Source organism: Urocitellus parryii, chromosome 5 (genome assembly GCF_045843805.1).
Source record: "Urocitellus parryii isolate mUroPar1 chromosome 5, mUroPar1.hap1, whole genome shotgun sequence".
NCBI classification, from domain to species: domain Eukaryota; kingdom Metazoa; phylum Chordata; class Mammalia; order Rodentia; family Sciuridae; genus Urocitellus; species Urocitellus parryii.
Window position 1 is genome coordinate 129,315,272 of NC_135535.1, and position 24,601 is coordinate 129,339,872.

General features: G+C 49.0%; 1 protein-coding gene across 1 annotated transcript in view; it reads right to left on the reverse strand.

The window, feature by feature from the left end:
- Window positions 1-12,119: 12,119 nt before the first annotated feature.
- The window catches only part of Arhgap22 (Rho GTPase activating protein 22), a 156,486-nt gene continuing 144,004 nt past the window's right edge, over window positions 12,120-24,601 (reverse strand). Inside the window, exons 6-10 of the mRNA XM_077798688.1 lie at window positions 21,697-21,829; window positions 20,858-20,931; window positions 20,187-20,308; window positions 15,849-16,725; window positions 12,120-12,676 (exon numbers count right to left, since the gene is read on the reverse strand). Coding sequence (XP_077654814.1) covers window positions 12,448-12,676; window positions 15,849-16,725; window positions 20,187-20,308; window positions 20,858-20,931; window positions 21,697-21,829 — 1,435 coding nt within the window. The 3' untranslated portion in view covers window positions 12,120-12,447. The remainder of the gene's footprint in view (window positions 12,677-15,848; window positions 16,726-20,186; window positions 20,309-20,857; window positions 20,932-21,696; window positions 21,830-24,601) is intronic.

A 24,601-nucleotide genomic window follows, 5' to 3' on the forward strand; every position in this document is an offset into this window, starting at 1 on the left:
CAGCTGACATGCCTTTAAAAGGTTCCCATATTTTATATTTCATTGCTGATATGCCATCTCTATTGATTCAGATGTTGGTTAAGCAAGGAATACCAGGTGTTCTGACTATATCATTTGTTGTAAATGCCAGCTCCCACTTGCCAACCATCATATTTCAGTTGAATTGAAAGGAAAAAAAGAAGCCTATTGCTTAATGTAAACCAAACTGCTAACCAGTTATATCCTAAAACCAAGGTCTGGTTGTTAAATCTTGTGCCCTAGGTCTGAAAAATATATTGTCTAAATACAGCTTCCCCTTTTTGCTTAAATTTATTAAACTAACTATGTACTGGTACTTTTTCTTTTAGAGTCTTAAAGTGTCTTACATCTTTTTTTGAAGAAATTACAAATATCTGTCAAGCAGTACTTGTATTAAGCCACTTTCTTATAATTTTGTTTTTCAATTTTATACACTTAATATACCCATCATCTTACTGTCAGAAAATTATTTTAGCTGAGACTTATGACTTAACTTTGTAAGTTTGAAAAGATACTGATTCTTTATTCACATCTTCCTAGTTACAGTTCTCTTACTCTCTAATATTTAGTAATCATTTGTAAACTGAATATGTCATTGAGATTGCTAAATTATAATATACATAGAGCATCTAAGCTCTTTCATACTATTTGCTGAACAATTTTCATTGTGTCACGCACCTTCGGCTGCTGATTGCTCCTGGTGTGCGCTCTTCCAAGTTGGTAAAGACGCAATGTGCTTACACCAGACTTTCTAGGAAAGACCAGCCTCTCAAAGGAGAAAGCCATCATGCAGCCTCCTTAATAATACAGAGAAGCTTGATTGTGTATAAAGCAGCAGACTTTCCTATAAGCTTTTTTGTTATTCTGTTCTGGGCTAATCTTGCCGGGTTGTCCAAAAAGATAAGATGAAGAGTATATCAATGTCTGGTAGTGAAATCAGCAGCAGGCAAGTGAAGCTGTTTCCTGGGTTACAAATACTATTGGCCAGTATCTGCTATATGTATGAAGACTATTCAGTGTTGCCTAGGCACTAGCCTGCACAACATTTTGAGGTTAAAACATAGTATATTTTCAAGAATACTGTTGTAGTTTGTGAGTGTTGTTCATTAGTCACACATTAGCTGTAGAGTGGATGCATGACACCCTGTGACCCCAGTAAACCTCTCTTACCAGTGAAGTAGAAAACCAAGCACCACCTTCTGTCATTAGCAGCCCTCTTAAATGTTGCCTCTCCATATAGCCTGTTGCATTTTAGCGTGCATCGTGTTTCTACTGATCTCTTTTAGGATTTTCCTGACTCACAGGAAACTAACTTGTCCTTAATAAAATAGCAAGAAAGATGAAGAGGTAAAGGGCATTGAAGCAGAAATGTATAGTTTGGGGTAAGATTGGAAAACTCATAAGGAAAACAAAAGTCCTAGTCAATTTCAAAGTAACTGCTCTTAGTAAAGTGCTCTTAAGGAGAGTCTAGTAAGAGTAACACTTTCTGGCCATTTCTGATTTAGATTCTCTTCATTACTGAAACTTCTGAGAAATATTACCTGTGGATTAGTTTTGCACAATATTCTATTCTCACAATGACTTAAAATGAAACTAGGTTTTTATTGAACTACCTCACACTAATTTTCTATGCTTTCCCAAGTAAGCTGTTGCCCTGTTAGACCTTTACTGAGTGTGAATTATAAATGTGCTTTGAATACTTTATAGCCAATGTTGAAAAAATACCAGTAAGTATGTAAAATATATACCTTGCATCAGTAAGAGACACTCACGTGTAAAATCTTTCACTGTATATCTTGAAAATTGTATTAGATGTGCTTGTTGACATTATTACTGTCTGTTTTTGTAAGTAGAAACCTGCTCGTGGTATCAGTCCATTCTTTACATTTTACAAAAGGAGTAAATCTTAGTAAATTTTACGAAGAAATAAATTACTTTTGTAGGCCCAATATTTGGTATATTTTTGAGAAGCTGTTAATCTTTTAGCCGAATGATGAAGTTAAACTGAAGTAGCTGTCTACCTGGACTGTGACATCTATTTTCTCATTACAGTTTATCCTGTTCAACAGGTTTTTGAACCTGGAAACCTAAGTATAGTTACTGACTTTTTTTTTTCCTCCCTATACATGTCATTTTCTTCTTCACCACCCCTCCCCCCATGTCCAATTCCCTCTCCTCTCCTCACCTCGCCTCTCCTCTCCTCGCCTCTTTAGATGAAACAAAATGGGGCACTTTGTAGGGAATGCTGAGATCATTATTGTGGTTTTTAATCATTCATGCCCTAGTCATTAAACATGCACCACTGGAATGTAAACATTGTTATCTAGTATGTCAATTGGTTATAATATTTTAAATAAAAAACAAAAAAGTGGTATGAAAATTATGAACTTAAGAGTTTTTTCATTGAAAACAAAACAAATCTGTAGTTAAGTTTTTCTTGATTACTCTAGGAATTCCAGTGGCTTGGGATAAAAGGGTTATTACCAGGGCAGGTTTCTTAGATTTGAATTTTATACACATTTTACAAAGAGTGAATTTTCACTCCAGTTTTCTGCTTCATTTATACTTGCTTTCTTGTTTTTCTGGTGTTTGAAATCACCAGAGAAACTTTATCTAAAAAAAGACACTTCCCTGACCTCAACCTAATTCTTCATAGCTGTGCAAGAGGGCAGCCATCATGGCCCCTTGGCCAAAATAAGTATATAGAATAGGTATGTTTCAAAACAGATTTCAGCTTGGAACATGTTCCATGTGCCTTTCTTGGGTGGGCTGTATGAGGGTATGCAGGATGTGTCTCTGTGTGCCTGCTCAGCTTCTGTGTGATGGCATTTTTATACCTTGCTGGGCTCTGATGGGCTCTGGCTCCAGATAACCCTTGCATCCACACTGTCCCTCCCTTCACCTGCATTCATGTGTCCCTTTCCCAAGAGAGTGAACCAGGCACACCTGACTGCTGCCACTTCATCAACCATGTGGTGGCAGGCCTGATGCATTGTCATCACCGTCATTTGAGAGGCCTCTGGTGACAAGTTGAGTGGCAAAGGCAGACATGAGAGTGTTGTTTAAACTTGGTTTTGAGTGATAAATTTTAAGATTTCCTACCTAGTCTTAAAGGAGTAATTCTTGTCAATTTAGGTGCTACATTTTTTAAAAAGTATTGTTCCTAAAAAGGCCCATTAACTTTATGTAATGAAGATTGATTTGTACCAATTTTGTGGATTAAAAAAGATTTTTTTTTAGCTGTTGCCAGTTAAATACTTCAACTAAGCTTTTTAAAGGTTAGGTTTTGTCTAGCAGGCATTTCACTTGATTTTACCAGTTAATAAAAGCATATATAACGAAGACTCTTTGCTGGAAGCTAAGAATGAAAAAAGACAAAAATGACCTTCAGGGTAGTCCTGATAGCAGTAGTGCTATGTGGAGGAACAGTACCATGCTGAAGGGACAAGAGCAAGAGAGTGATGAGAGAAAATGAAGAGGGCTTGGAAAGGAATGGTAGTGCAGACTAAGGGGAAGGCAAGGAGATTTGAAAGCTCGTGAGCAATGATTGAGGGACAGCTTGACCTGGGCATGGATATACAAAAAGATAATGGAAACTACCTCATTCACAGTAGTCTCAAAAACAATAAAATACTTGGGAATCAATCTAACAAAAGAGGTGGAAGACCTATACAATGAAAACTACAGAACACTAAAGAAAGAAATTGAAGAAGACCTTAGAAGATGAAAAGATCTCTCATGCTCTTAAGATTAGAAGAATTGGAGCTAGGATTGTGGCTCAGCTGTAGAGCGCTTGTCTAGCATGTGCAAGGCCCTGGGTTTGATCCTCAGCACCACATAAAAATAAATAAATAAATAAATAAAGATAGTGTCCAACTACAACTAAAAAAAAAAATTAAAAAAAAAGAAGATTGGAAGAATTAACATTGTCAAAATGGCCATACTACAGAAAGCCTTATACAGATTTTTAATGAAATTCCAGTTGAAATCCTAAGAACATTCCTTGTACAAGTAGAAAAAGCAATCATGAAATTCATTTGGAAAAATAAGAGACCCACAATAGCCAAAACAATACTTAGCAAGAAAAGTGAAGTAGGTAGCATCACAATACCAGACCTTAAACTATACTGCAGAGCAATAATAACAAAAACAGCATGGTATTAACACCAAAATAGACATGTAGACTAATGGTACAGAATAGAAGATAGAGATAAACTCACATAAATAGTTCTCTCTTACTAGACAAAGGTGCCGAAAACATATATTGGAGAAAAGATATTCTATTCAACAAATGGTGCTGGGAAAACTGGAAGTCCATATGCAGCAAAAAGAAATTAAATCACTCTCACCATGCACAAACTCAAAAGTAGCTCAGGGACCTAGGAATTCGGCCAGAGTCCCTGCACCTCATAGAAGAAAAAGTAGGCCCAGATCTTCATCATGCCGAATTAGGTCCTGACTTCCTTAACCAGACTCCTTAAGTGCCAGAAATAAAATCAAGACTCAATAAATGGGATGGATTCAAACTAAAAAGCTTCTTCTCAGCAAAGGATATGACCAATAACATGAAGAGAGAGCCCACAAAGTAGAACATCTTTACTACAGGCACATCAGATACAGCACTAATTTCCAGGACATGTGTAAAACTTAACACCAAAAAAACAACCCAGTCAATAAATGGGCTAAGGAACTGGACAGACACTTCACAGAAGAAGAAATACAATCAGTCAACAAGAATACGAAAAAGTGTTCAACATCTCTAGCAATTTAGAGAAATGCAAATCAAAAAACTAAGACTAAAGGTCTGGGGATATAGCTCAGTTGGTATTGAGTGCTTGCCTTGCACACACAAGGCCCTGGGTTTAAGCCCCCAACACCACACACAAACACACACACAAAAACTAAGATTTCATCTCACTCCAGTCAGAATGGCAATTATCAAGAATACAAGCAACAATAAGTATTGGTGAGGATGGGGCGGGGCGTGAGGAGGGAGATACATGTTGCTGGTGGGACTGCAAATTGGTGCAACCACTTTGGAAAGCAGTATGGAGATTCCTTAGAAAACTTAGAATGAAACCATCATTTGACCCAGCTATCCCACTCATCAGTCCATATCCAAAGGACTTAAAATCAGCATACTACAGGGACACAGCCACATCAATGTTTATAGCAGCTCAATTCCCAATAGCTAAACTGTGGAACCAACCTAGATGCCCTTCAATAGATGAATGAGTAAAGAAACTGTGGCACAATGGAATATTACTCAGCATTAAAAGAGAATAAAATTATGACATTTGCAGGTAAATGGATGGAGTTGGAGAATATCATGCTAAGCGAAGTAAGCCAATCCCCCAAAACTAAAGGCCAAACGTCTCTCTGATAAGTGGATGCTTATGGGGGGGTGGGGCCTGGGAAGGAATGGAGGAACTTTGGATTGGGCAGGGGGGAGGGGGCACAGGGGTAAGTAAGATGGTGGAATGAGATGGACGTCATTACCCTAGGTACTTGTATGATTGCACAAATGGCACGACTCTACATCAGTGTAAAACCAAAGAAATGAAAAATTGCACATTTGCATACAAGGAAATAAAATGCATTCTGCTATCATGTATAACTAGAAAATATTTAAAATGTTAATATCAAAAAGGAAATAATGAGAAATAAGGCTGAAAAGTTGAGGTTCAGAATTGAATCAAGCCAAGGGGGCCAGAACTGAAAATATTAGGAATTCCTTCTTATTTTCTAGGCAGAACCCATTGTAGAATGTGAGGAAGAGGAGTGGTGGGACCAGACCCATGTTTGAGGATGGTCAGTAACAGTGGGAGCAAGTCCAGTTGGGCTAGAGGTGTGGAACTTGGTGCCTGGAAGCCAAAGACACCCAGTTGAGGGAGCAGTGAGGGCTCAAAATGCATTGTCATTACATAGGTGATGTTTCCAAAATCAGTATTTGGAGCTGGAGGAAGTTTTGAACCCTAATGGTGAGACAGCATGCAAGAGGTCTGCAGGGAAAGCATGGCTGCAGTGTGGTACGATCTGTGCATACCTGTTTAGGAACTGTAACGGAACGCCTGGCATCAACCCACAATTTCCTGTTTCAGGCAGGGGAGGAAGGGGAGAAGTGTTTTGCTCCCCCAACTGTGGACCTCTTCAGTCTTATTGTCTCTTCCCTCCTGAGATTTGTCATCTGCTCCTCCAGCCCTTACACCCATTTTTGTTAGAACCACTTTATGGACAGAGGAGAAAGAAGAGAGGTGCCTATTAGGTCGAACATAAGATTTTTGGATCTACCTGGACAACTTGGGGCATGGTTCTGATTGTTAAGGACTGCGTGAATTATGAGTTGGGTAGCACTCCTAAAAACTGGGCAGGCCAGGTGCAGTGGAACACGCCTGTGATCCCAGTGGCTCAGAAGGCTGGATCATGAATTCACAGCCAGCCTCAGCAACTTAGTGAGACCCTCAACAACTTAGTGAGACCCTGTCTCTAAATAAAATACACACCAAAAAAGTGCTGGAAATGTGCCTCGGTGGTTAAGCACCCCTGGATCAAAAAGTGGTCAAGTTAAATGAGAGGGAGAAAACCAAAGCACATGCACCCTGATGAGATGAGATCTTGGTTTGGGATCTACTGGCTCCCATGAGTCCAGGTGAGCCTAAATAGGGAGTGTTGAGGTCACCTGGGGCAAATCTCAGTGGCACTGAGCTGTGCTTTCCTTCTCCATCTGTCACGACAGGGTGGAGATAACTGGGCTGACAGACTTTGAACGCTCTAACAAAAATCAGCGTGAAACCAATGTCATTGCTGGTTTGGGCCTTGGAACAGAAGAGGGATGGTTAAATGGAGAAATGCTAAGAGAAAGGAAAGCATTGTGTGGCCTCCACCTGGGAGCTGCTGTACATGGTACCCACCCCCTCTGCTCCGGTCGTCTCCATCCCCAGCAGCCCAAACACCATGCTGTTGGTAAGGAAAATTCTTCATAAAATCAGTGTGGGATTTCTATGGAGAGAAGAGCTAAGCATTTTACTTTGGCTCTATTTCATGCGTCATTCCAGCTGACCCTCCTCCAGGAACATCCTCGACATCATTGTGAACATGCTTCTGTTCATGCCCACGTTTGCCCATTTCAGACCCTCACTGCCTAGGGCCTAGATCTAATCATTCCTCCTCTGATAAAACCCTCCCGTCAATTTTTCTCTCACATCACCCGTTTTGCATACATGTTTGCTCGCTTTATGCATACACTCCCTCCTCCCCATTGACAGACGACAAGGTCACCACACATCTCTGCAGTTACGTGATGGTAGCCTGTGTGCTAATCTTCTGCGGAGGCCTCACCTGGGAATGCCTTGGATGGAAGAGCCTCCCTTATAGATAACAATGCCTGGAGGTAAGATTCAGCATGTTGGGCTGGGTAAACCAAAGACCAGGACCTGTCTTCTACACCATTTCTGTCCTCTGAAAAATGCAGTGTTCATGGCCCTCAAAATGTGGATATAAGAATGCTGCATGCAACACTGAAATTCCCGCAGTTGTATGAGCATGGCCTCTGAAGCCACATACCCAAAGCAGAATCCCTTCTGCTAATCACAGCAAGTGGCTTCAGCTCTCTGTGGCTCTGTTTCCTCATCTGTAAATGAAGAAGCCTAAGATGTAAGTTGACAGGGTTGCTGGGAGGACTCAGGACTCGCACGTAGAGAACAGGATATGGTGTGTGCTTGGTAAACCGTGGCTGCCGTGACCATGACTCAACCACTCTCCACAGAGTTCTTACCCCAACTACCATCACTCTCTCTCTCTAAATGGAAGCTTTGTCTTTAGGTGAACTTACTTTAGAAGAGTTTGATCTGAACTAAATACTAATTTTCCCTTTGACCTGATGTGCTGGAAGGAAGAGACATTTTGGAACCCACCCACCTCAAAGTGCAGAAGCGCCAAAGAACTTGCATGTTATGTCCCCAGCCCCATGTGACCCAGACACTGCCCCTTGTTTCCTTTTGATGCTGTGAATGAACAGAAACCAAAATCCTGCTGAAAGAAAGGAAAAGGAAGTGATTACAGAAAACGCATCTCTACCAGGCACCCCTGCCAGCTGCCACTGCCCTGATGGCGGCCAGGCCTGGCAGCTCTGCCTGCTGTGGGTGACATGGACGTCTGTGGGTGGAGGGGTACTTAGGACTTATGATTTCACAGGTTGGAAGGGCTGGGCTGTGCTCTCTCAAACCTGACTCCCCCAATGGAATTCCTGGGTTGTTTTAAGACGTGGATCCCCAGATGACATGGTGGAGATTGATCTGTCCTGGAGCACCAGCACCCATCCTTCAGCCTATGGGACATGTGGATCCAGGATCCGCACCTGGATAGGTAGGCTGGCCCCAGAACCTTCACTCTGTAACTGTTGTACTCACTGCCCAACAAGTCGATGCAAATAAAGGGTTTCCTGTTCAAGCATGTTGGGAGGAGTGCTACTTAAGGTAAACACATTCAAATATTTTCAGGATTTCAAAGACGAATGTGCATTTCTGTACGCCTGTCTGCAGCTGTCTTCTCTGTCTTCTCCCAAAGACCAACCTTTCCACTGTCTTGCTTTTTTGCTGACTTCCCTCTTTAGGAACTAACTCTCTCCTTCATCATTAATTTTGCCCCTTTCATTGGGTCATTTTAGCAGCATACAAACGTGCTCTAAGAGTTCACACCTTCAAGACCCTCTCCTTGGCCCCCATCCCTGGTTTCTCTGCTCCATTCCTACCAGGACTTGTTGAAAGACGTGCCTGTGCACTTCTTACCTTCCTCACCCTCATTCCGTCTCATGTCTTTTCAGCTTCTGAGCTCCCTGCATCTACTTCTGTCCCCATTCATCCACTCTCCCTTCAATGGCCAAAAGCATCTTGTTAAAATGAAAGCCAATTCATGTCAGTTGATTCTTGTTCTATCTCCCTTAGAACAAGAATAACTTCTTACATGTGTCATGGGCTCATGCGGTGTGGTCCCTGCTTGGTTCTATCCACACTGCCTCTTTCTATCTGTATTAGTCAGTTTTGCCTCACTGTAACAAAATACCTGAGATAATAAACTTTATAAAGTTTTATTTTGGCTCACAATTTTGGAGGCTTCAGTCCATGATCCTATCTATTGTTCTTGTTGTTTGGGGCCTGTGGTGAGGCAGCCTATGGCCAGGAAGGGGGGAAAAAAGGAAAAGTATGGGTCTGAGTCCCACAGTTCCCTTCAGGGGCACACCCCTAGTAATAATTCCCATGAACAAAGCTCCATTTCCTAAAGACTCCACCATCTCCCAATAGGACCAAGCTGGGGACCAAATCTTTAGCACATGGGCCTTTGGGGGCCTCCCAAGATCCATCCTAAGCTCTTCTGGCACTGTCACCTGTACTTCCATAGCTCCTCTTATGATGGCAGCACTTTTGCATGGCTGGGCTCATCCTTGAGTTCTCAGTTCACATGTCACCTTAGAGAGGACTTCCTGACCCACCTGTCCAACATAGCATCCTGGGATCGTCTTATTCCAGAGCATGTGTTACAATCCACATGTATCTTATTTGTGTTTTGCTTACTTCCCTGTGGTCTTATTCCACTAGAATGTGAGTTCTGTAAAAGCCATGAACTCATGGTCTTGTTCCCTCAACCTGCACACAGAGGAAGAGCCTTGTGGCGGTCTAGTGGACATCATGTGTCAGGGAGGAAAACTTTCTTGAAGCATGAGGCTAACATCAGCATATCTCAACCCCCCCCATGACCAGATCCCTGCTTCCTTCTCTAGCCCTCCATCCCCCACTTTCTCACCCTGTGTGTGCTCACAAACACTTTCCATTACGCCTTTGCCTAGGTGATTCCCATTTTTGTTACAAACCTGAGTTCAGGTGTCAACATCCATCCGTTAGAGTTCTCATCTGGCCTCCTGTGCACAGCCTCCACTGAAGCATGTTTAATACTCTATCAAGCCAGCATCTTTTTGACCTGGACTAATGGTTAAGAATGCAGGCCCTGACATCAGCCTCAAAAAAAGACAGTTAAAACAAGGGATTCCCCCTTTCTGTCTATATCATTAAAATTGTATTCTAACTTTAAGTCAGATTTTTAACCTGTTTCTTTTCCATGTAGGACTTCTTCTATAATTTCCAGGACTTTTTTTTCTTTAAAGTCAAGCACAAATTTTAAAATTCCTTTGAGGCAATCAATGAGCAGCAGACTCTTAAGGTTTTTCTTTTTTAATCAATTACCCAATATTGTATGGTTGATTCATTTATACTCGATTTGACAAGATTTATTTTAGCAACTTGTCTTTGCTGTATCTTCCTAAAACATTCTGTTAGATTTCCCTATTTTATTTCACAACTCGTTGGTTTACTTAATCTTAAATTCTGTCATGACTGGTGGTACAACAGGAACTACAGGTTTGGGAACAGGTTGAGTAAATGTAACTCATTTGGGGAGAGCAGAAGGGGATAGGTGTGGAGGTCCCAGGCCAGAGCCCTCATCTTGGGTCAGCCTCGGAGACTCAATGTGCTTTATACTCAGAAATCTGTTATTTTCTAGACAGAGATTGGCAGGCAGAACTGAAGAGTGCCAATTAATTTTCAAACAAAAGTTGTACCTGCAGATCCCAGTGAGGCCAGCAGGTGGCAGACATGGCTCACAAGCTGCCATCCCCTATAAGGGATTTGGCAGGAGGCTGAGCCTTTTCTGGGATTAGTGGATGAGACCAGACAGTCCTTCATCTTGCAAAACCCACATGAGCTTTCATCTCCTCTACAAATTTGACAGCTTACGATATTTTCCTTTGCAGGTTAAAGCAATTCCTGGATCATGGTGAGAGAACTCAATACCATCACAAAAACACACTGGTGTTCCCACTACCTTCTCCAAGCCTCAGTTTTCCCTCTGAATAGGATGGAAGGGGACAATTCCCATCTTACTGAGTTGTGGGGAATAAGTTGCCCCAATCTTTTCTCTTTTTCCTAAATACAAGGGGGAGGTAGTATTTTACCTTTGGGGGAATCATTAGTTCCCTGGCATGTGGCTGGCCACAACAGTGCTCCTAAACTTAGAATGTCTCCACTGACCCTTCCAGAGTGCCCAGCAGTGCTATAACCTTGCCCGCTGATCTGCTTTGGCAGGTGTCCTGGTTGTTGAGGCCTCTAGTAAGTTGCAGGGATAGTCAGCTGGCCTGCCTCACCACCAGGGAGTGACCCAGCTCTGGACTCATCCTATAGGCTGGCACTTCACGGTGGTCAACGGATGATACTTCCTGGGAGCATCGTGATCCTGGCATCTGTCACATGGCTCACTCTAACTGGCCAGGCTAGGCCTGACTCCAGGTAGATGGGTGTTTGGGTGTGAATGAGTTCTCCAGGGGTCAGAAACTGGGGCACTTTGGTGACTACCACTCTCCCCCCAAACCACAGCAGTTTACTGCTTGGGAGTAGAGAGGCCACATGTGTGGGCACGGTGTGAGGGGGAGCAGGTGCACTATGAGCAAACATGGCAGAACTGACTCTGCTCCACTTGAGGCTTGTCCCTAGGCCGGGCTGGCTGTGTTCAGATGGGAGAGGGGGCTCTCTTGAGGGATGAAGTCTTGAGATCTCAGAATAAACGAGAGGAGGGTTTGTGGGCATGGAAGGCACAGGGTCGGCACTCGCTTGCAGGGACTCTGGAAGGAAGATGGCACCTGGGCCCCATCTGAGGGGGCGCCAATACATGCTATGCAGCCCTGTACCAAAATCAGCCACCTGGGGTACCACTCCTGTTCTCCAGCTCATAGGCTCTAGCCCTGGAACAAAACTGGAGACCTGGAAAGAAAATCAGGTTATAGTTGGGGGCTCAGGGACCTCCCCAGGCAGAAAGCAGCTGCAGAGCCCAAGGCAGGGATGGAGGAAAGGGGGCTGGTCTTGAGCACTGGATGCAATTAAAACCCAGATTTGCATAAATCCAGTTTCCCTAACAACAATGTGGAGCCCTCAGGGGGCTCCCAACCCTGCTAGAAAGAGAACTTGGTCAACCCCTGTGGCACGGACATGAAGAATGGTTCAGGTAAGGCATCAGGCTTTCAGAGCAAATTTAATAAAGAATGTCAAGTGTTCCTGGTGGCTGCTCGCTCCTGAGGGCCATCTGTTTGGGTGGCCATGGGGGACTCTTCCTGGGTGAAAGGCTAAATGCTGCTCTGTGGCAGGCACTGTCCCCTCTGACACCCATCAGGACCCGCACAATAAAAGCAGCACCCGGATCCCACCTGGGGTGTGTGGGGTCCCAACAGTCCCCATCGGGGTGTCAGGGTCTTTCTCTCCAGCTGGTTCCAGAGCACCTGGCCCTGCCAACAGCCTGGTCTGAGCGAGAGGCTTCTGGCTCCTCCTGTGGCCTGTGCCAGCTCTGCTGAGGGGAGAGTGGAGCAGGTGCCAAGTGGGCTCTTCCGTTCTCTCACTTTGGGGATCTGGCACCTTTGACTCCAACAGTCAAGCTTCCCAGGGTAGAAAAAAACTCCTCCATCTCCTTCTGCAGCAGCTGGTTCCTCCTCTCTGCATCCTCCCGGGCCCGCTCAGAGTTCCTCAGCTTGATTTCCAGCATGGTGTACTTCTTCTTCTCCTGGTCCAGCTCTTCTTCTAACCGTGACAGCTGTTTCCTCAGGTCAGCACTGTTGGCTTCCACGCTTAAAAAGAATCAAGAAAAGATCTCTCAGACTCTGACTTGCTGGGTTTTACCCAACAGCACCATCTCGAAAGGGGCAGCCACGGCCAAATCGGGCAAGGTCCTTGAGGGGGGACATCACAAGACCTGGCACTCTGCCAGAGAGCCAACCGGGTCGGTATGAGGATTCATGCCTTCAGCACGGGGGGCATGGGGCCACCATGAGTCCCCACTAAAGTAAAAGGACTCTTGCCCATGTAGCCCCGTCACTTGTCCCACTGAGGGCTGCCTGCCCTGGCTGAGAGCAGCTCTGGACCCTGTAAGAAGGGAGGGGAGAGCCCCAACTGTCCCTTGGTCTTTGTTCCTATGTCCCTCTCCTTCCTGCTGCTCCAACACCACCTAGCACTCCAGCCGTTGACACTGACAGGAAGTTCCTACCTGCCCTTCATGTCCCAGCTCAAGTGTCCCCCTGGGTGCTGCTTCCTTAGTGACCCTCCCTGTAGGTCCTGGTGGTGCTCCTTGGTGAGCCACAGATCCTCCAAGGTGGTCTACACCACATTCTGCAAAAGTTGGCACCTCCATCTTTTTGGCCTGCTCCTGTCCACCCTGAGATACTCCTGGGACTTGCACACTGGGGCCTGGGGGATATAAGCCCCATGGTGGTGGGTGAGCTAAGAGTACACTGAGCCCCCAACATGTTCCTCTGAAATACAGCGGGTGAGCCCGTCCCAAGACACTATAGTCACCAGACAGGGGGGACAGTGCATGCCCAGCACAGCACCTGGAAGATGGCAGATGTGGAGGAAACATCAGTTCCCCACCCTGCAAGACAGGGCCCAGGCCTCCATCTGAATCACTGAGCCGAAGTTTGGAAAGAGGAAACCACCCTTCACAGGAGCAAGGACAGGCGGTCAGAAAGCAGATCTCACTTGCTTCTCCTTGGTCCCAGCCCCTTCTTTGCTGGCATCTCCACATTCCCTGCTGCCCCAGGGCCAGGGGTCTCCCCTCTTCCTCTCTGCCTGAATGACCCTGTCCAGTCTCTCGATCCTAAGCCCCCTGTCCAGCCTATTTATTGAGCACATCCAACTTTCTGGGCCCAAAACTGAGCTGGTAACCCTGCTTCCCACACCACTCCCAGATCCGCACCCCTCCAGGGAGCACCTTCCTCCAGCTGCTCTACCCAGGCTGTCATGTCCTCCTAAAGTTGGTTCTTTTTCTCACTCCCACATTCTATCAACCAGCAAAACTCACTGGCTCTACTTTCAAAATATGCTGGCCATCTGGCTGCTTCTCCCCACCTCAACTGCTGGCCCCTTAGGCCTGTGCCAGCCTCCTGGCCTTTTAAATGGTTTCTGTTCTTCCCTGGGCCCCTGATGACCACTCCTCTGCAGGGTGGTGGCTAGGTAGACATGGGAGAGGGAGCAAAGTGTCTTAGACCCTCCATTGCTCCTCATTCATTCTCACTTCTGCTGAACAAGACCAGAGCTTCACCCAGGCTCAAGGGCCCTCACACTATGCCCTCCGCCCAAGGCTGAGGACCTGCCCCAGTCTTCCCCCCAGGGCCCCTCTCCCCTCCAAGCTGATTTATTGGGTACATTCTACCACACCAGACATGGATGGAAATGGATCATGCATGATTTTTCTGCCCTTATCCCCCCTGCAAAAGAATGAGGGCAGGGGTTTTGGTCAGTTTGGGTCACAGCTGTGTTCCCAGGGTCTAGACCAGAATCTGGTACTTCATAGACAACAGTCTCTTCAGGGAATGCTTGAAGGAAGACCTGCATCGGGGCGGGCGGAGGGGCTCCAGGTTCCGAAAGAGGCAGGGTGTACAGCGGATCTCAGACATGCCCTCCCCACCACGCCAGCCGGATGACCTCACAGCCACTCCATGAGGGGGTGCATTCCCCAAAGGCCTGCTGGATGGGCAAGGTGCTGACTGCCCCCTCCTTCCTGTGCTCTCAGACCCTCCTCACTGTAGACCCTCCCTCTGACCAGGACAACATCCGGGCCACTCTGCCAAGGAGGATACCACAAGGGTCTCTGCTGAGCTCCCTCTTCCTCTGGGAACCTCATCTTCCTCCAGCCACAGAGCTGCAGAGAACATGGCCGTGGAGGCTCCTGAGCCCCTGGGACATGCAGCACTGGGCTGAGCTGGCCCACCCAAGTGAGGCACTTCATCCTCAGGACAAATGGGTGGGCCGACATCAGCCAACGCCAGGTGGAGCTAGGACTTGACCCCAGGCAGCCTGAGCCACAGCCCACCACCCAACCACATCGAACTCGCCCCCAGGAACCAAGTCACACTGTGCAGTGACAGGGAAAGGGTCAAGGTGGCTCCATAAGCAAGCAGGCAGGGAGAGGCTGGTTCTGACCTCTGGGCCATGTGGGAAGGTCATCCTTCAGCAGTGCCCAGCTTCCACTGTATCACCTGGGAACCAGGGCTTCCCTGTGTGGTTTCCTGTTTTACACCCTGGGTTTTTCTCCTCTGCTCAGCTCCATCCTATTGGCCCTTCAAGTCCTGGCTCAGGCACCACTTCCATGACCTCCCCCACTCCCATGTCCTTTCCCGTCCCTTCCTGCTATGAACATGGTGTCTGTAGACACCTGGCCCTATGCAGCAGAGCAAAAGGGCCAGTCGCTGTCCTCCCAGGTCCCTGACCCCTCCCAGATCCCAGACTAATGGAAAATGGAGTCCTCAAATGTCACTGAAGGCCGGCAGGGGTGTGAGACCCAGGCTTAAAGGAGGCCTGGGCTGAGCAGCAAGGGCCTGAGATGCTGATGGCAGCCCTGTGGGCTGGCTGTGAGTGAGAACGGCATTGACCTTAGTGGAGCACTCAGCTTTGAGAGGATGGACCTTGGACCCATCTGTGAGTGAACTTGGAAACCACCCGGAGCGGGTGGCGCACCAGGCTGGCCTGCCCTGCACATGGGCCACGGTGCAGTGCCAGTGGTCGGCCAGGGCTGACATGCTCACCCACACTGTCGGGGGCATCGATGGAGCACTCACGACATGCCAGACCAGTGAGCTCTGGAGTTTACAAAGATAGAGGATTCAGCCCAGCCCACCCAGGGGTCCCAGGGGCATCCTCCTGGAGAGGCAGGAAGAGCTCCCAGCTCCCAGCCCCGCCTCTCAGCACTCTCTTCCAGAGTGGGCAGCCACAGAGGCTGTGGCCTGGTGCAGCTGGGCCCTTTACCTTTTCAGACTCGTCTCATACTCAGTCCTCTGCCGGTTCAGCTCTGCCCTGAGCTCAGCCACCAGGCCCTGGAGAGCCTGGCAGTGGCGGGAGTGGTCCTGGGTCGGGCTGCCTGGGTCCTGGGGTTCACCGCTGTCGCCGCTGCCACCTACACCCGCCTCATCCAGACTGTGGCCCAGGTCCAGGGACCTGTGGTCCTCACTGCTGCTGGGGAGCGGCGAGGGCTCAAGGGCCCATTCGGTGTGCAGGGAGCTGCAGGTGGATGAGTCACTAGCCCGGCAGGCCGTGCAGCTGCTGAGGGAGGCTTCCCGGGAGGACAAGGTGCTGGTCACGCTGACAGTGCTGGGAAAGAGGCTGGGTGGGGGCACATTGTCATAGGTGGAGAGTCTTTGTGTGGAACCTGAGTTCTTGAGCCGGTCTCCCGATGAGGCCCGGCGGTGACCTCGCAGAGAAGACAACCCGTTCATGAGCCAGTTCCCGCCAGAGGAGATGATGGGCACTTCTAGAGACGAGCTGCCCGCCTTTGGGCTCCCTGACCGGGAGCCTGGCTGCCGGAAGGAAGACTTCCAGTTGGGCAGAGTCTGTACTCTCTTCCCAGGGCTGGTGGCTGCAGGGCCACCTTGGCTGCCGAGGCTCGGAGGGGAGGTTCTAGAAAGCATTGCTGCAGCTGGTCCGTCCAAAGATGAGGTCCTGTGGGTGGGCAGGCTGGAGCCACCAGGCTCCCCTGGGCTGTCGCTGGGGATCTCCTCAGAGCCCCACCCCACTGTGCACTGTGGGACCCTACCAGGGGAGGCAGGTCCTTCTGGGGCAGGCGTGGTGAAGAGCTGGCTGTGTTTGCGGATGAGGACAGTCATCAGGTGCTGGACTAGGGAAGTACCTGCCACGGAGAGAGAAGAAAAAGGCTTTGCTATTAGCGTTCCCAGCCAAGCAGGGTACCTGTCCCCTGAGAAGCCTTCACCTGAGGCTGGTGTCAAGGACCATCCCATGCCCTCTGGATCCAGGCATGGGCAGAAGAATTGTGCCTAAGAATCTCCTTCCCTGGATGCAGAGCTTGAGCAGGGAGGAAACAGGGACGATTTCCATCAGGGTAGGAACAGGAGGCAGGCTGAAACGGAAAACCTGAACCTGGCACAGCAGAGCCCTATTGGCTGTCCTGTGTCTCTTTCCTACGCTGCTGATGCTGGCTGTGCCTGACTGTCCACCCTCTGGGGGCAGAGGACCCTGGCACAGGAATGGAGCTGTCTTACATGGGTGTGGGCATGCACTCAGTATCTTCCACACAATCCCATGGGCACACAACAATCTGACCAAGTGCCCTGTGACACAATTCTGGGGACACAGTTCCTAGGGTGGTGAGGCTGGTGTCAAAAGTAGGCTTTTGGGAAGGACCATGACAGCTATCCAGCAGCCTAGCTCACTCTTATTACCCACAACCCCACAGAGACCACCCTGGGAAGTCTGCCAGGAGATAAGGAAGGTCAAAGGCTTAGATGGACCCTCTGACTGAGGTGACTAAAAATCCAGGAAAGAACTACATCAGGAACTCTTTGGTCAGAACACAGAGACTAATCCACAAAGTTACAACTATCTTATATTTGATAAAGGGGCTAAAAGCATGCAATGGAGGAAGGATAGCATCTTCAACAAATGGTGCTGGGAAAACTGGAAATCCATATGCAACAAAATGAAATTGAATCCCTTTCTCTCGCCATGCACAAAAGTTAACTCAAAATGGATCAAGGAGCTTGATATCAAATCAGAGACTCTGCGTCTGATAGAAGAAACAGTTCGCTCCGATCTACATATTGTGGGGTCGGGCTCCAAATTCCTTAATAGGACACCCATAGCACAAGAGTTAATAACAAGAATCAACAAATGGGACTTACTTAAACTAAAAAGTTTTTTCTCAGCAAGAGAAACAATAAGAGAGGTAAATAGGGAGCCTACATCCTGGAAACAAATTTTTACTCCTCACACTTCAGATAGAGCCCTAATATCCAGAATATACAAAGAACTCAAAAAATTAGACAATAAGATAACAAATAACCCAATCAACAAATGGGCCAAGGACCTGAACAGACACTTCTCAGAGGAGGACATACAATCAATCAACAAGTACATAAAAAAATGCTCACCATCTTTAGCAGTCAGAGAAATGCAAATCAAAACCACCCTAAGATACCATCTCACTCCAGTAAGATTGGCAGCCATTATGAAGTCAAACAACAACAAGTGCTGGCGAGGATGTGGGGAAAAAGGTACTCTTGTACATTGCTGGTGGGACTGCAAATTGGTGGAGCCAATTTGGAAAGCAGTATGGAGATTCCTGGGAAAGCTGGGAATGGAACCACCATTTGACCCAGCTATTGCCCTTCTTGGACTATTCCCTAAAGACCTTAAAAGAGCGTACTATAGGGATACTGCTACAACAATGTTCATAGCAGCACAATTCACCATAGCTAGACTGTGGAACCAACCTAGATTCCCTTCAATAGATGAATGGATTAAAAAAAATGTGGCATTTATACACAATGGAGTATTACTCTGTACTAAAAAATGACAAAATCATGGAATTTGCAGGGAAATGGATGGCACTAGAGCAGATTATGCTAAGTGAAGCTAGCCAATCCCTAAAAAACAAATGCCAAATGTCATCTTTCATATAAGGAGAGCAACTAAGAACAGAATAGAGAGGAAGAGTATGAGAGGAAGGATAGCATCTTCAACAAATGGTGCTGGGAAAACTGGAAATTCAGGGACGAGAGCGGGAAGGGAAAGAGAGAGAGAAGGGAAATTGCATGGTAAAGGAAGGAGACCCTCATTGTTATACAAAATTACATATAAAAGGAAGTGAGGGGAAAGGGGACAAAAAACAAGAGAGAGAAATGAATTACAGTAGATGGGGTAGGGAGAGAAGAGGAGAGGGGAGGGGAGGGGAGGGGGGATAGTAGAGGATGGGAAGGGCAGCAGAATACAACAGACACTAGTATGGCAGTATGTAAATCAGTGGATGTGTAACCCATGTGAATCTGCAATACATGTATACGGGGTAAAAATGGGAGTTCATAATCTGCTTGAATCAAATGTATGAAATATGATATGTCAAGAGCTTTGTAATGTTTTGAACAACTAATAATAAAAAAAATTAAAAAAAAAAAAAAGAAAACTGGATGAAGCAGGAATTCAGTAAGGTAGGTGGGTAGGTATTCACCCTTGGGCATCTGTGCAGCCAGGCAGGTGGGAGCGTGGGATTTCCCTGGAGCAGGAGAATCAGGCCAACACAGAGGCCTGAGCAAAGGGCCAAAGTAGAGGCTACACCCTAGGCAGAGGGAGAACCAAGGAGCTTCACTCACCCCAATACTACTACAGCTCCCCCAGTCAGGCTCAGCAAGGCACTTGGCCTTCTGCTCACCCGGGGCCAGGATGGTCTGGCCCCCACTGGTGTTTGTCACTGTGTGAGTCCTGGCCAGCCTCTGCTGTCAGCGAGAACCTCAGGAGGAACCTGTCTGCCTGGTGAGGGAACAGCAGGACTCGGGACTCCAGCACTAACTCAGTCTCCCCAGGGGCCCGTGAGCACAGGCGTGCATTTCCAGGCCAGCCTAGGCCTGTGCCCTTTAAATGTGGCTGGCTGACCTCACCCATTAGCCTCAGTTTCCTCATCTAGACAATCAGGGGGATCACCACAGCACAGGCTGCTTAGAGGACGGAAAGCAAGTGATGGGGTGCGAAGGAGAGGAAAGCGAGGCACACTGAAACCAGAGCCACGCTGCTCTTTTCCTTCTCTCTACTTCCCCCCGTTCTTTCTCTCTAGACCAGGTCTTACTATGTTGCCTGGGCTGGCCTCAAACCCCTGGGCTCAGATGACCTTACAGCCTTAGTCTCTCTATGTTGCTTTTCTTAAAAAAAAAAATATATATATATATATATATATATATATATATATATATATATATATTATTTGTTATCATGGAAGAAAAATTCCCCGGGGGTTTTCAGGAATCTAGGACAATGACTTCATCATCAAAGTAAAAAAAAAAAAAAAAATGTCTGTATTCAAGGGCAAGGGCACTGACCTCTCCCTCTCCACCACAGTAACTGGGGGCCGTTCCAATGACGTCCAGTGAAAGCTGCTAACAGTCACAGGGTGAAGTTCCTTTTACAGCCAGACCCCAAGGGGGTGGGGTCTCAAGAGGCTCCAGCTAAGTCCCCAGAGACAGGCACAGCCATCTAAGGTACCTTCCCCTTGGCCTGGCTCTGTGCTGGTTCTAAAGACGAACCCTGGACAAAGATGACCACTGACCCAGAAGCACCTGACACCCCAAGAAGCTCCCCTGTTACCTTCCATGATGGTCACCGGATCCTCTATCTGTGGCCGTAGTATGTTAGGTCCAAAAACAGTTGCCAGGTTCTGGACACTCATCTTGTTGATATTTGAATGGGACTGAACTTCATCCAGAAACCTGCACAGCAAGGAAGGAGCAATTGGTGAAGAAGTGGAATCTGAAATCCAGCCTGCATTGAGACTCTTGGTCCTTTATGCTCTGCTCACCAGCCACACCCACCCCACGTCCAGGCACACTCCCACACCCGGCCAGGCCTCCCGCGGGCTTCCATGGTTGCTGGGCACAGCTAGCTGCAACTCTAGGCATGGGGCTGGGTGAGAGCTACCCACGCATGCCCCCTGCCAGGGCCTAGGATGACACATGAAGGGTGGTGATCAAGGGGCACATGCTTGAGAGATGGGATGGTGAGAGGTGCCCAGGGCAGAGGGTATGTCTTCCAGAATGATCCACTTGGGACTGATGAAGCTGCCGACTTTCAAGGAACTGTCAGCTCTCTGAGCTCGGGTTCTGGGTTCTTTTGTGCTCCCTGCCACACCAACGCTTGCCAAAGCTGTGCTGAATGGGTGAGTGACCCAGGCCTCCTCTGCAAAGGACAGCGTGTCTATGGGGGAGCAAGGGATACACACAGGGCCAGGAGGGGTGGCCTCCCACCCCCATGCCACTTACTTGCAGATATATCTGAGCAGGTTGTAATTGGCCTGGGGAAGGTTGCTCACTTGTTTAGCCAATTCCAGAGTCCCCTTGGGAAAGAAGAAGAAGAACACAGGATTTCAAACACTAGCAGTGAGGGACTTGTCTGACTGGGGGAAGGGCTGGACCAGGGTCAGAGAGGTGGGGGCCCAGCCTCAGATGACCACCTCCATGCCCCCCCATGGAGGGGTGGAGCCAGGCTGTGACTTCTCGGGAAGGCCGATTTCCTTTCTGGGAGCTGGTGTGAGGGGTGAGCCTCTTGCCAGGTCACAGAGGAATGTCTCAGCTCACTTATCAAGACACAAATATTTGCCAGATAACAGCCCTCATCTCCAACGCAGCCACAGGGAAGGCAAACAGTGCTTCCCCTGCCCCAGCTGACCAGGGTTGCACCTGCATGCGGTGAGGGAGCAGGGACCCTCTGTCCTGAGAACTATCTCAAATTCTCTCCAAATGAGACAGGATATAAATAGGTCAAAGGTCTCTTTTTTACGGAGCCCCAGGGCAGGTCTGGGTGGCCTGAGGCAGGCATGGGAGAAGGCCATAGCATAGAAACACCCACTGCAAGTGGCCAGAGCTGGGCACCCTAGACCAGCATCCCTTTTTAGGAGGGAACCTATCCCTCCCAGACACTTACATCGACATGCGGGGAGGGCCCTACAAAGACAGCAGGATGCTCCAGCGACCCACTCACACAAACAGCAGTCTTCAGCCCAGGAGCCGTGTGCCATTGAAAGCCATGTGTCCAGGAATTTGTGTCCTGACCCACCACCCACCAGTCCACCTCCCAGGATGGGTCCCCAGGAGGCACTAACCTCCCCCTCGTCCTTGGTGAGCAGCTGGGCGCAGCTGAGGAAGTCCTCGTACCTGGCGAAGGGGATCACGGGCTCAGGGAGCTCCCGCAGGTAGAGCTTCAGCAGGGAGGCCACCGTGTGCACATCTGTGGTGCTGGGGACGGAAGAGGAAACAGGGGTGAGGCCAGGACCCCAGGGAGCTGCAGGAGTGACACTCATGCCCCACTCCCCAAGAACAGCCTCTGGTCTTCGATGGCCCACATGTGTGCACGTAGTGGGGCTCCATCCCAGCCAGCTGCCACTGGCCGACTAAAGGTCCAGGTGCAGACAGGTGTCCAGTGGGGTGAGCACCGAGGCTGTGTGGCTGGAGCTCCAGCCGGGAAACACTCATTATGCCCAGACACCTACTCAGAACTGAGTCACCTGTCTGTGCAGGCGAGTTGGAAGGCAGGCGGCCTCCCCTGCACAGGCTGCGTCCTGTTGGGGTTCCATGGCCTAGCACCTAGGTTTCAGCTGGCCTCGACTCCGTGCTTGCATTTCAAGCAGGATCTGGGACCCCTGGGGCTTATCCAATTTTCTGGCCTAGACTGAAGTCCTAGACCTGCTTGGCCCTCATGAGAGGCTCTCAGGAAAGATGGCTTGAGGCAGGGAATCTGTGGCTGTGCCATAAAGGCCACACCTGGCACTGGCCAAGTCCCCTGTGACCTCCCTGAGATAGGCACTGGTGTCCCTTTCAGCTCTGACATTTGGGATTCTAGGGTTTCATATGCCCACCTCCCCCAAATCCATACACCTGAGGCCCTCTCTGTGCCTCAGGTCTGGCGACTCCTGGTCTGCTCAGGGTCAAACAGCCTCCCAATCCTGCCAGACCTCCCTCTCCAGCCAAGCAAGCTGCTACCCACCCTCTACTGCCTTCTCCAGAGCCGGTTTTGCCACTGATGCCCCAGCGTGATTACAGCCCTATTAGGTGCTGGGTCCAACACAGGGGCCCCTTTCTCTCTGGGCCCTTATGAGTTCAGTGGCAGCAGCTGCCTGAGCGGGAGCCTGGGGAGGATGGGGGAGGGCAGGGAGGACCATCGGGGCGTCCTGCAGAGAGACCTGTGTCTAGAGAGAAAAATGGAGGCGAGTCAGCCGTCACTCTTCCCCAACTTCCGCAGGTGCTAGGGGGCCATTGGAGGCAGTGCAGCCCCTGTACTCTGCCAGCCTTGCCTAAGGCCCCTTCCCCTGGTCCCAGTGCCCTGCAGGCCCTTCTGTGCCCAGGCCCTGGCCGTTGCCCACACCCTGACTTTCGCAGGTCCTCCCTGGTCTTCCTCAGCCCCCCTTTCCTGGCACAGCTGAGGCCCTTCCTTCAATGGCAGCCCCGAGGCTTTTTTCACACTTGCTCCTGAATTCCCCTCCCACACCCACTGTGAATTCAGTCCCCTGCTGATGCCAGCACCCAAGGACATTCCACAGCCCAGGGCACAGCGGGCACCCACCAGCCTGTCCCTCTCGGCATACACACAAGCCGCTGGTGGAGGGAGCTGGGTGCAGGGCGGAGCAGACACAGTCACCCAGCAGACCTGACCTGGGTCACATCAGCTGCCGAGGTGCAGTGAGGCAGATCAGCCTGGGCCAGTTCCTTCTCTGCAGGTTCTGGGTCATCCCTTCCTTCCCAAGGACCCTTCTCACCCATGCCAACACCAGCCTCCATCAGAACATGGCTGAAGCCTCTTGACTGTTCCCCACATGCCACATTCCCCTAGAATCCATTCACATGCACACACACACCCCAACATGGTGGGGCTCACATTTCCCACCCTATAACTTCTGATGGCTTCTGATGGCACTGCCCCACCTCTTCTACCTGGCCCTGTCCTGCAAAGGAAAACAATCCATTCTGCAGCCTGGGCAGGCTTCCTATCTGAGAACTCTCCCACCCAAAAGCCCATGACCCTGTGGGCTTGCCTGTCCCGGGGACTCCGTCATATACCCTATTGGTTCCCTATTGATTCTCAGGGTCAGGGCAGGGGTTCCTGAACATATTCGCTTGTTTTGTTTGCCAGACCCCTTAGGAAGTCAGCTGCAGGTGGGCACAGACCTCATGTGTCTGGTTCACTGACCCCTTCCAAGGTGCTTCTCACACCAGGGAGAGATGCTGAACCATCAGAAAGGGATGCTGCCAGGTTCCACAGGTTCTGGTACAGAGGAGACCCTCCTCAGCGCCCAGCCACAAAGTGGACAGCACCAGGACAGCTGCCACAGGCGAAGGCCCAGGAGAGGTACTGTGGGAGGGACAGGCATGGGGCAGCTTGGGTCACCATGCTTCCATCCTGGTGAAGGTACTGATGGGGGAGGGGCCCAGGACCAGGAGCTCAGTGGCTATTCTTATGCAGATGAGCAGGAAGATGAGGAGGGGTTTTCCTGGTGGAGGGGACAAGGGCAGAAGCCAACACCCCAATTGGCAGGGAGGCTATGCAGAGAGCACAGGGAGCTGTAGCCTGGAGAGGGAGTGCTGCCTTGTAGGCATGTGGGCAAGAGGGGGAGCTGGGACCCTCCTGGGCAGGCAGACACAGCTACTGAGCCAGGGCTGCTAAGGGGATACTAGGAAGAAGAGAATGGTTTCAGGTACCCCAGGAAGAATTTTTAAAGGGGGAGGGAATTTATAAATGGCAGTCAGGGTTGTATGGGGGGATACTGCTAAAACAGAAGAGCAGCTGGGAAGCCTGAGAAATCCAGCTGGGACGATGAGCCTCGGGTTACAATCCCTGGAGGAGGAGTAGAAGTGGTCAGAAAGGGAGAAGACAGACAGGGGAGGTCCATTGGGCATACAGGGATGGTCTGCCCGGCCCTGCTAAGAGGCTGGGGTCCTGGGTCTGCAAGCCAGGGCTGTGGAGACGGTAGTCTCTGTGGGCATCTGGTAGTCTCTCCAGCAGGGCTTCAAAAG